An 11,273-nucleotide genomic window follows, 5' to 3' on the forward strand; every position below is an offset into this window, starting at 1 on the left:
CATTAAAAAGCCTGTGAAAATCTTCAGCTGGCACATGTGGCCAGTGGAAACTGTATTGGACCACACAGCTTTAGATTCTGGAGGCTGGGCTCATCACAAGTCCTTGATCTGCAGGAGGTGTCCTCTGGGAGGGCGGGCGGGCGGGTCCTGCCCCCTCCCCATCCCGAGTGCTGGTCCATGTCCCAGAGATCAGGCCCCACCTCCTGCGCCTCGGTCCTCTCCTCCCCCTGGGCAAGTTGCTGCACTGCCTTCACTGGTCTCCGTTGGTTTACCTGTAAAAGGAGCAGTTGCCCCCTGTCCTGGCTTATTGGGAGCGGGGGAGCCCAGGCAAAGAACAAAGTCTTTGGGTCTGGAATCCTGGCCGCTTCCTGTGCGTGGGAGGTGCTGCTGGGCCATGTAGCAGGTCGAGGGGCTGGGATCTGGGGAGAGACCAGTTAGGACCCAGCTAGGATGGACCTGCGTGCTGGGTGCACACAAAAGCCCCCCATCACCAGGGCAGGGAAAGCCTTGTCCCGCCGTGAATGCCTCTAGAAGGCACCCAGGCAGCTTACCAAGCGAGCGAGCGGAACAGGGCAGCAAACCCCAAACCAGAGCCTAGGGCACCGTGCAGGCTGTGAGTTAACTGTGCCCGCTGCTGGCACAGGTGGAGCACTCCCTGCGTGCCTGGTGCTCCCTGCCCCCCTCCTCCCAGGGTCCCCACGACAACCCAGAGAGGTGGGACCCAGCGTGATCCCCACGGTCAGTGGTCTGGTCCTCCCCACTCGGCTGCACTTGGTGTCATCATATACAGTCTCAAGTGCCCACTTTGCACCCTGGCCCTTCACCTGACTGCAGGCTCGAGTTCCTCAATAAGAGATGGATTTATTTTTTTAACTCTAAAGCACTTGTCCTCCGTTTGAGTGGCTGCAGAGCCTTTGCTGACTCCATGCACGGCCCAGAACATCACGCATGTTCCTCTGTAGTTTGCAGATGGCGTGTACCTGGTGCTGCTCATGGGGCTCCTGGAAGATTACTTCGTACCCCTGCACAACTTCTACCTGACCCCTGACAGCTTCGATCAGAAGGTACGTGTGTGCGCGGTCTCCATCCTGGGAGTGGTCTGGGACACGCGCATCCAAGTGAGCAGTGTAGAATCCCCGGGCCACTCTTTGTGAAGTCCAGCCTGCCCAGAAAATGGTGTGGTGATGACAGGTGACCCTCAGGCAAGGAAGGAGCCCTGTGGGCAGTGCCTAACGCGTCCAGGGGTTGTGAGCCACGTCCTCCTTGGGCTCTCCCTGGGATGGTGCTGGTCTTAATGACTGTGGCCGAATGTCAGTAAAGTTGCAAACCCTTCCCCTTCCCATGCCACGTGATCTGCCTGCTGCTTCATGAGCTTCCTAAACACCACCTTCAATGGCCGCACAAAGCCCGTGGAGCAGCTATGATGCCAGTCTCCCTGTCTGCCACTCTAGGGCGATTTGTTTGCTTCTTTTTGGCTATTAAAACAGTAAGGTATCGTTGTGAATATGTTGTTGTCCAGTCGCTAAGTCGTGTCCGAATGTTTGACCCCCGTGGACTGCAGCATGCCAGGCTTCTCTGTCCTTCACTAACTCCCAGAGCTTGCCCAAGCTCATGTTCATTGAGTCGGCGATGCATCTCATCCTCTGTCGTCCCCTTCTCCTCTTGCCTTCAATCTTTCCCAGCATCAGGGTCTTTTCAAATGAGTTGGCTCTTCACATCAGGTGACCAAAGTATTGGAGCTCTAGCTTCAGCATCAGCGTTAGTCCTTCCAATGAATATTCAGGACTGATTTCCTTTAGAATTGACTGGTTTGATCTCCTTGCTGTTCAAGGGACTCTGAAGAGTCTTCTCCAACACCTCAGTTCAAAAGCATCAATTCTTTGGCACTCAGCCTTCCTTGGAGAAGGAAACGGCAACCCACTCCAGTATTCTTGCCTGGAGATTCCCAGGGATGGAGGAGCCTGGTGGGCTGCCGACTATGGGGTCGCACAGAGTTGGACATGACTGAAGCGACTTAGCAGCAGCAGCCTTCCTTATGGTCCAACTCTCACATCCATACATGGAAAAACCATAGCTTTGACTATACGGACCTTTGTTGGCAAAATGATGTCTCTGCTTTCTAATATCCTGTCTTGGTTGGTCATAGCTTTCTTTCCAAGGAGCAAGTGTCTTTTAATTTCATGGCTGTGCAGTCACCATCCACAGTGATTTTGGAGCCCAAGAAAATAAAATCTGTTATTGTTTCCACTTTTTCCTCATCTATTTGCCATGAAGTGATGGGACTGGATGCCATGATCATGAATATGTAAATATAAATATATATGTTTTCATTCCTGTGGATTATTTTCTAGGAAAATCCTCAGAGAGGATTGTTTGGGTCAAAGGGCATGGCCCTCACATTTGGGACACTCTTGTGACCGGGTGTTTGCCTCCTGCCAAGGGCTTCCGCAGGCCCAGCCATCCCAGCAGTGTTTAGTTCCTTGCCTTTAGAAACCTGGCTCGTGGACTGACCGTATTGCTTGAACTCGAGAGCATCTGTCATTTTATTTTCCTGAAGTGCTAGACCCATGAGTCAGGGAGGCAGACGAGGCGAGCGGGCGCGGCAGCCAGAGATGCATCCGGAAGCCGGGCCAGTGTTTACCAATCAGCCTGCTTCTGGCATCTCGAGGACGGCTTGCTCGTGGCCAAATGTCGCTGCCGTCTGGCCCGCTGAGATGGCTCACAGCAGATCAGCGAGGTTCTGGCACGTTCCCCTCAGTGCACAGAGGGGGTTGGGGGGGTGCTCGGGGCTGCGTGGGGCGGGTCAGGAGGCAGGAAGACAGATAGCTTGGTCACGGAGCTCATCTTGCGTTTCCTGCCCACGTGGCTGGCTCCAGAAGGATTTCTGTCTGTCTGTTTTTTGACCTGAACCATTTCTGAAGTCTTTATGGAATGTGTTACAATATTGCTTCTGTTTGATGTGTTGGGTTTTTGGCTGCAAGGCATGTGGGATCTTTTGAACCCGTGTCCCCTGCACTGGTAGGCAAAGTCTTAACCACTGAACCACCAGGGAGGTTCCCAGAAGTCTTAGCCACTGAACCACCAGGGAAGTTTCCAGAAGCTCTGTTCTGGAGAGATCTTTTCTTTGTTCAAGTGAGCACGAAGGCTGGTGAGAAGGGTGAAGTCAGCCAGGCCGACTGTAGCTGGGCTTCTTTCCGGGACAGGCTCTGTGCAGTAGCAGGGGTGGCCCCTCCCAGCCCCGGCCTCCTTCCCTCTGAGATGGGACGTGTCTCTGTCCATCACCCTCTGACCTGGGAGGCCCCAGGCCTGTTCGGTCCACCTTCACCGCTGAGCGGGAGGCGGGTGGCTGCTGTAGGGGACAGCATCCCGCGGGTGTGAGACTGTTGACGCTTGTAGGGTCCAGGTGGCCCAGGGGCCTCCAGAGCTCTCCTGGCTGGAAGCCGGCATTCTGGAGGGTCCTTCTCCAGCCGTGTTAGCCCCCAGCCCCACCCCTGGATTCTCTGCCTTCCTCTCCATGAGTGATGGCCTCATGGTGCCACTGGGAGGTTCCTCATTAGCCATGGGGCTTACTAACCTCACAGATGATGGCCTTTCCCTGCTGCACAGACCTGAACCCACTTCCAGCCGGGACCAGGCACCTCGTCTCCAATGTGGCCGGGCATTGGTGACATATGCAGGGAGACCCTCTCGAAGCATCCTCGGGACCCCAGACTCTGCCAGGCACTGAGAATCCTTGTAGCAGAGACAGGAGACGGATCAGTGAGCAAACTCCGAGATGCCTCGTGGGTGCGTGCTTTTAACGATCACATTGGAGTTTAGAAAGATGAGATGGGACGTCTCCGACCCTGAGGTTCCTGCAAACAACTGAACAGCCCCATCGAGCATCTGAGAGGCAGGGGTACCACCCACCCTTCTTGTTCGAGGCCCACCATTGAGCCTTGCTCTGTGCTGGTCACTTTGCTGGGTACTTTGGGTCTGTGGTCATCTTCCAGAAGATTCTGCAGTGTCCTTCTCTCTCTGGGGGGTGGCCTGTATTCTGGAGACTTGAAGGTTATTCCTGGAAGCAAGTCCCAGAAAGGGCTTTGCAGTTTCAGGGTGCTTTCCCATTTGTTTCCTCATCTGAGTCCCTGTCCCCAGGAAGGAAAGGGGTCCTCGGGGTGTGGATGGATCACAGTCAGCAGGGGTGGAACCAGGAGACCCCATTCCTTTCTGAGACCCTCTACCCTTCTCTCTCCTCTCCTGGTTTTTTGAAACTCCTTTGCATCACAGAGAGAAAGCACTTGGGGGATCCTGCCGTGGACTGGCTCCTGGCAGCAGTGTGGGGCTTTGGGGTTCAGAGTGTGGCCTGGGGTGGGGGGGTCTCACTCTCAGGGGTCACGGTCAAGGAGGTGGCCCCACGTCCTGTCCGGAGGTGTTTGCCGTTCTTTGTGCCAGGTCCGTGGAGCCAGGCTCCGAGGGTACCTCTCTGCAGGGGCAACAAGGTTGTGGGGTTAAGGCTCGGCTCTGCGAGAGAACAGAAGGGGAAGGGGGCAGCTTCCTGACTGCTGGTTTCCTTGGACGGGGAAGAAAGCAGAGGAAAAGTCTTGCTCAAAACCTACCACTGGTTGGGCCAAGCAGCTGTAGAGAGGTGGGCCTTGAAAGGATGCTCCCCCGACCCCTGCACCTCCCTGCCTCCCACACCCCCGTCCCCCTGCCAGCCAATCTTTCCTTGGGGCAGGGCGGGGCCTCATGGACTTGACCGTGCTCCACACCTGTGATGGGGGCTCATCCGGCCAGCCCGGGGGCCACGGAAGACGTCTGTTCCCGCGCTGGGCTGACGGTCTAACCTACCGTTGCCGTTTCTCCCTCTTTGCTGTCCTGGCTCCGTCTCGACTCCAAGCCTGTCGTGTGTATGAATCAGGGAGCCGGATCTCAGTGGATGGTGGGAGAGGCAGGACGCTCCTGGAGGCAGGGCACAGGTTCCGATCCAGACTCGTGTGGGCTGAAGCCCGGCCCCGCCTCTCGGAGCCCAGGGACTCTCTCGGCGCCCAGGGACTCTCTCGGCACAGATGATAGATGTTCTCACCCGTCTTGCCCAGGACCTCCTTCGGGAAGTGGGAGATTAAGACCCTCCGGTCATCTCCCATGCGTGTCCCTCCTCCAAGGCCCAGCTGGGTTCAGCCCTCTCTCCAGGCTGGCTCCAGGCCCTGCAGGTGGGACTCTGACAGCCTGCATCCTGTCTCCCCTCGAGCCTCAGGTCATTTGCAGCTCACCCAGGACTGGGTGAGTGGCCTGCACCACTCTGGGGCGTGTCCCCCATGCCAGGGCCGGGCTCCTGTTTGATACTCAGTGGACGGTGGCCTCCTCTATGTTTCTGAGCACTGCCCACCCAGTGCCTCCTGGAAGCTTCTCTGCTGTGCCCCGAGCTCTCGCGGTCTTGACTAATGGAGGAGTATTTTGCCAAGTGTCTTTTTCCTGGTTAGTCATTAAACCACTTTGCAGGCAAACTTGTTGTCGTGTTTCTGATTCATTGGCAGGGAAACCATGAAAATGTTACTGTTCAAAGGGTGTTTGATTACAGGAGAGCCCTGAAGTCCTTTCCAGCTCGGACATCTGTGATTGATTTCACTTTTTGGTTTCCCTGCGCTCCTCCTTCCCCCGCCCCCCACCAGCCTTCGCTCGATACAGACATCTGTCTGGCTGTGATTTGGTTGATCACCAGTATCTCCGTGGTTCAGGTGGCCTTGAAACTCAGCAGAGGTGGCTCTGTGTCTAACCTCTGCAGCAGCCATTAACAGAAATGAGCAAACTGTGAGCATCCTTGGGGGCTGAGTGCAGATGTGGCCACCATTCCGGGGCATCGAGCAGGTCGAGGGTCAGGACCAGGCCGTGCAGCATCCACCAGTGGCCTGACTTCAGCTCCAGCAGGGTCCACGGCACCTGCTCTGAGTCAGAGCTACTGATATACCCCTGGCGAGGGCATGCCATCACGCTCAGCTGGCTCGAGGCCCTTCTGACAGATAGTGGGTGACTGCTGTGTGCTGGGGGCAGGGCCCAGGGCCAGGCGCCTTCGGGAGGTCACTTGCCCTTTCTGAGCCTCGGTTCCTCAGCTGTGAAAGGTAGCTGCTGTCACTTGTCTTCATGAGGGCGTGTCGGAGCCTGGGGACTCCCAGCCCCCGGGGCAGCTTCGTGCCCATTCCTCCCTGCGTCTCCCGGCCCCCCTCAACCCAGGAAGGGGAGTGAGGCCCACCTGGTGGGTGTGTTGCGCTCCGCAGACTCCCTCCCCCTCCCCCTCCCCACCCTCTGTCCTGCCCTGGGCACCCCTGGTCCTTGTGGGCCAAGTTATTCCAAAGGTGCCCCTGTCCACTCTTGCTTCCATCCCCTTAGAAGAAAATCAGTGGAGATGGGGAGCAGTGGGCAGGCCTGACACCAGTTGCAGCCCCAACGCTAACTCTGGCTTCCTTGGCAGGTCCACAACGTGTCATTTGCCTTTGAGCTGATGCTGGATGGAGGCCTTAAGAAGCCCAAGGCTCGCCCTGAAGGTAACACCCTGACCCGGGTCTTTGAGGGGCTGGGTGACCAGCTGGGTCTCTCCCATCAGGTCCCAAGTGTGTGGCTCAAAGTCGGGGCTCTGCTGACCCCAGCTCCCTGTTGCCCTAGAGTCCTGTGCTGGCGAAGCCACCAAGGCCGGTTCTCCAGTAAGCACTTGACTTGGAGGATGCGGCCTCGGCCCCCCGGGCTCAGGGTTCGATTGCCCACCAGGTTCCCTTGCTCAGACTGGAGATGCTGCTTCATGTCTTGAGACAGTATTCAAGGTTGGCTGCAGTTTAATGCCTGTCGGGTCGCTGTCCTGATGGCCCAGTGGCGCCTGTGAGCAGGGGTGCGGCTTGGTCATGGCCTGTGAGATCTGAATGGCGGTGGAGGCCAGCAGATCCCTGGCGAGAGGCCCCTCCCTGCCGCACCTGACCCCTGGGTTACATGACCTCTGCCAGGAATCTCTTACCTTGAGCCAACAACTGAAGCCCTGGGGTGGGTGCGTGGGGTGGGGCGTGCTTCTCAAAGCATCTTCCAGTTCAGGGGCCGTGGACTGGGCCCTCCAAGTCCCGATTATAACAAGTTTGCAGGTGGCGCCGGTGCTTCTGGATCCCCGCCTGACAGTGACAGCTTGAATCCTGGGTGGAGTGTTCTCGCTACCCTCCACCCACGCCCCCTGGGAGGCTCAGCAGTCACTGCCGAACACCGATCCGAGGACAGGAACTCTGTCCCGTGACCCATGACCGCAGCCCTCCCCAAGCCCTTGTCGGAGCTCAGAGAGCAAGGGAGGAGCAGAGCCCAGGTGCCTTGACCCCCAGGGGGACAGAGCCCCTTCCCACCAAACAAGGTGCTTGGACTTCCTGGACCACACCTTGGTCCTGACCTCGAGGGAGTTGGACCACGGCTCCCGCCCTCCCTGTCCCAGGAGGCCCGCAGGATGGCCCGCGGTCCCCAGTATGTGTCCTTGGCTGTCCTAGACCCCCTACCACGCAGACTTGTCTGGTCCCATCCTGGAAGGGATGAAGGAGAATCCTCGCCATTCCAGGGCTCATCTGCGGGGTGGCAGCCAGGGGCTCGGGAAGTGGCCTGTGAGTGGCGGGGACAGCAAGAGCGCTCTGCGGGGGACGTAGAGGGTGCCCCTGCGTCTCCCGGGTGTTGGCACCAGGACTTGGGGCACCTTCCCTCACCTGCAGTGGTTTTCTCTGTTTTCCTTCTGCAGATGTGGTGAACCTGGACCTCAAATCCACCCTGCGGGTTCTTTACAACCTGTTCACCAAGTACAAGCACCTGGAGTGACAGCGAGGAGCCGCAGTGACCTCAGTGGGGACCGCGCTTCGGGTGGTGCCCCGGCCTCCCCTCGCAGCCCGTGGTTGCTCCCCACCCCACCCCGCTTTTATTTTCTGGTAGATTCTCTTCACCTCCTTTCCTTGTAATTCCACAGTGGGCGGCATCCCTAGAAATGCAGGTTCCAAACACCAGTGCTTTTCAAGTTTGCAGCCTCGCCTCACCTGGAGTGCCCCAGGGGGCCAAGTCAATTGTTGATCAAAAGATGGAAAAGAGAAAAATCCAGAACCCCTACCCTCAGCCCCTGGGAGGCGGGGGCGGGGTGGCTGGCGTTCCAGCTGACAGCCGTCAGTGATCACAAGTCATCAGAAACACACTGCAGCGTTGCGGCAGGGGCGATGGCTCGACTCTCCTGGTGGCATCTCCTGGGCAGGACTCTCCTGGGCAGCCAGGCCTTTTTACAAAAAAGCATTTTTCAGTTTGAAAAAAAAATTCCCTCGGAGCTCCGGGAAGCCTCAGCTGTGACCGGAGTGTCCAGTCACATCCTTACTCCTTGTCTGCCCCGTGCGGCTCGCATTTCACTTTTGCGCAGACATCTGGGACCCAGCGGACCCAGCGGCCACGGTCCGTAGGAAGAAGGGTTTCTGAGGCGTTTCATCTCTTGCTGCGGCTGAGTGGGCTGTGTTGGAGCTGGCTCTAAAAGGCAGCTGGAGACAGCTCCGCTGGGAAGTCTCCAATCCCAGAGGCCCTGTTTGAGGATGGATGTCTTTCCAAAAACCTTTGGAAAGCAGGTGTTTCCGTTTGCAGGGGCTGCCGTAACAGAGTGCTGCGGGTTGGGGGCTGGGTTAGGGCACGGACGCTCAGTGTCTCAGCTCTAGAGGCTGGAAGTCGAGATGGTGGTGTCAGCGGAGCTGGTGCCTTTGGAGCCTTCTGGGCTTGTGGACGGGCACCGTCTTCCCTCGCTTCCTACGCTTCCCCCCATCTGTGAGTCTGCGTCTCATCTCTTATAAGGACACCAGGCAGAACGGATTGGGGTGGACCCTAATGACCTCACAGTACCTTAATTACCTCTGTGAAGACCTCTGTCCCCAAATACCATCACCTGCTGAGGTCCTGGGGGTTAGGACTTCAATATGTGGGTTGGGTGGGCCACAGCTCAGCCCATAAGAAGGGAGGTGAAGTGTTCACCTCTGTCCTCCGCGAGTCCCAGCTTTCTGCAGCCTGTGGCATCCTTGGGGCGCCCTCTCGAAGGAAATGCGGTTCCTCATTTGTGTGCTCTTCACCCCTAGCCCGCCTCATTTCGGGAGAGAAAGGGGCACCCCTAGGCTGGGTCTCAGGCGGGTCTTCCGCTAGGTCACCCTCACCCCCACCTCCCTGCAGAGCCGGGGTTTTCATGACACCTGGACCCCCGAGTCTGCTCAGTACCCCGGCAACATGGGGCTTTCTCTTCTGTGATATTCGCCTTCCCCGCTGTAGGTCGGAGCTGTTGAGCACGTCGTTAATATTACATTGCATACCAGTGCTCAGGACTTAAAGAACAGCTGCCTGTTCTGCCTGGGCTCGGGCGGCTGCCAGCCTGGGGCTGGGTTCAGAATAGCCAATTTGATGGAGGAGGTTACCCAGCAGGGGAAAGAAATAATTAAAACGGCATTACAGCGTCTCCTGCGGGAGGCGGTGACATTAAAGATCCACGTTGACAAGATAGCCGAGGCTGGAATATTCTGTGCTGCCTCATTACACGTGTGGAGCCATGGTGCCAGGGAGGCGGAGGCCCCTCCACCTGCTGTGGGCACTCGGCCTGGCAAGGCGATGCCAGTTCCTGGGGGCCTGCGGGGGTGGGGGTGGGGGTGAAGGAGGGGAGGCCTGGGTTTGGAAAGAAGCCTGGGGTCTTCAGCCCAGGTGGGCAGCTCCCCCGGCCTCTTCCATGCCCTGAAGGTCGGGGTGAGGGGCGTTGGTTCTTCTGGGGAGGGAGGTGGTGGTGGGGTTCAGCTCCCAGGGCAGTGAGCCCACTTCAAGCCCTCTTGTGTTTCAAGCAGGAGAGTAACAGGAATGATAAATGTGTGGGAAAACTATAGACAGGCACTTTTATCTCATAATGCTGATTCTTTAAAGCCCTGCTCCAGCAAAGCGTGTCCTCTGATCTCCAAATTACTTTTTCTCAAACTGGCGTGAAGGCGTGGGTGTGCCTTCCGCCCACCTGTGCGTGACCCTTCGGGCGTCCGCGTCACTTTCCTCCCTTTGCTGTCTGGACTGAACCAGAATTGAGAGCGCATTGGGGTGAGGGCTGGGAGGCAGTTTTGAGGCCGAAGCGAGGGTGACTTAGGCAGTGGCTAGATTCCTCCTCTTGGGACCCGCCCGTTGTCCCTGGTGGCTTGGGGACAACAGCTGTCAGGAAGCGAGTGTTAGGGCCCGGGGCCTCCCCGCTGCAGAGGCCCACACACTGCAGCGTCTTCTGGGGACACGGGGGCAGCAGAAACAACTTTCCTCTGACAGTTGCTGGGAGTTCCTTGGAATGCAAAAGCTTCCCTCTCAGTCCTTAACTGAGGAAAGTTCTAGAACCCGTCCTCCTCCACTGATTCCCATTTGTAGTGAATGACCTCCCCACCTTCGCCCCGAAGAGGGACCTTCATCCACGGGAACTAAGTGAAAACAAGGTCATCGGTAGCCATGCAGTGATGGGCAGAGGTTGTGACATGCCTCCTCTTATTGTTCTCCGGGTGGCCTGTCTTTTGAACGCCCTCCCCTCCCCTGGTTTTGGGGCGCCTGCTTGCTGCTCTGGTCCGCCCTCGAGCACGGCATCACGAAGCGCTGAGCCCAGAGCCCCACGTGCCCTGAGGTCCTAACTGGACGTGACACAGGAGCTGTGTTGTTTTAAAGCAGCCACATTCTCTTGCCCAATTTGTGTGCCAGTATCTTTGTGTCCTTGATTTGTTTTAAGCAGTGTTTACTTTGGATTTCTGGGTATTAAATAAAAGCCACTGAAACCCTGGATGTGTTGTCAACCTGCCCCGCGGGTGGGAGGCGGGAGCTGGCTTTCTGGACGGCGAGCAGTGGTTTATCCCAATGAAGGCCGCTGCCTCTGTCTGCATGTCGGGCTTGCTTTTCTGCCTTTAGCCGTCATGCCTGGGCCACCCCGTGCTTGGTGCTGGCCCCGTGACGCCAGCACAGCCCTGCTTCCCGGGGGGCTGCCGATGGACGATGGAGGAGACCGCTTGCATCTTGAGGGGAAGGGTCCCCAGGGAGGGGGTGCTGCACCAAGGGTTTCCTGGCCGGGAGCAGAGGCTGGCGGCTCACAGCGGCTGAGTCACACTAATGAACGGAGTGGGCAAGTCTACCCAGGCGCCTGGTTCCAAACCCGAGCGAGAGACGCCAGCGGCCAGTGGCACGAGCTGCTACAGGGCCCTGGTCCCCTCCCTACCCTTTGGGGCCAGGGACCCTGAGGTGACCCCCGACGGGGCCAGATCTTTGCGCTTCCA

The 11,273-nt window shown here is 57.8% G+C and overlaps 1 protein-coding gene across 8 annotated transcripts in view; it reads left to right on the forward strand.

The window, feature by feature from the left end:
• PARVB (parvin beta) overlaps positions 1-10,786 on the forward strand; it is a 113,463-nt gene extending 102,677 nt beyond the window's left edge. For all 8 annotated transcript variants that reach the window (XR_011255355.1, XM_069581720.1, XM_069581718.1 and 5 more), the window contains 3 exons: positions 963-1,064; positions 6,449-6,521; positions 7,733-10,786. Coding sequence is in view for 7 of the 8 variants with exons in the window: in XM_069581720.1 (XP_069437821.1) it covers positions 963-1,064; positions 6,449-6,521; positions 7,733-7,809 (252 nt within the window). In the remaining variant the exon portion in view is untranslated. The remainder of the gene's footprint in view (positions 1-962; positions 1,065-6,448; positions 6,522-7,732) is intronic.
• Positions 10,787-11,273: the final 487 nt, after the last annotated feature.

This window comes from Ovis canadensis, chromosome 3 (assembly GCF_042477335.2).
Source record: "Ovis canadensis isolate MfBH-ARS-UI-01 breed Bighorn chromosome 3, ARS-UI_OviCan_v2, whole genome shotgun sequence".
Classification (NCBI taxonomy): domain Eukaryota; kingdom Metazoa; phylum Chordata; class Mammalia; order Artiodactyla; family Bovidae; genus Ovis; species Ovis canadensis.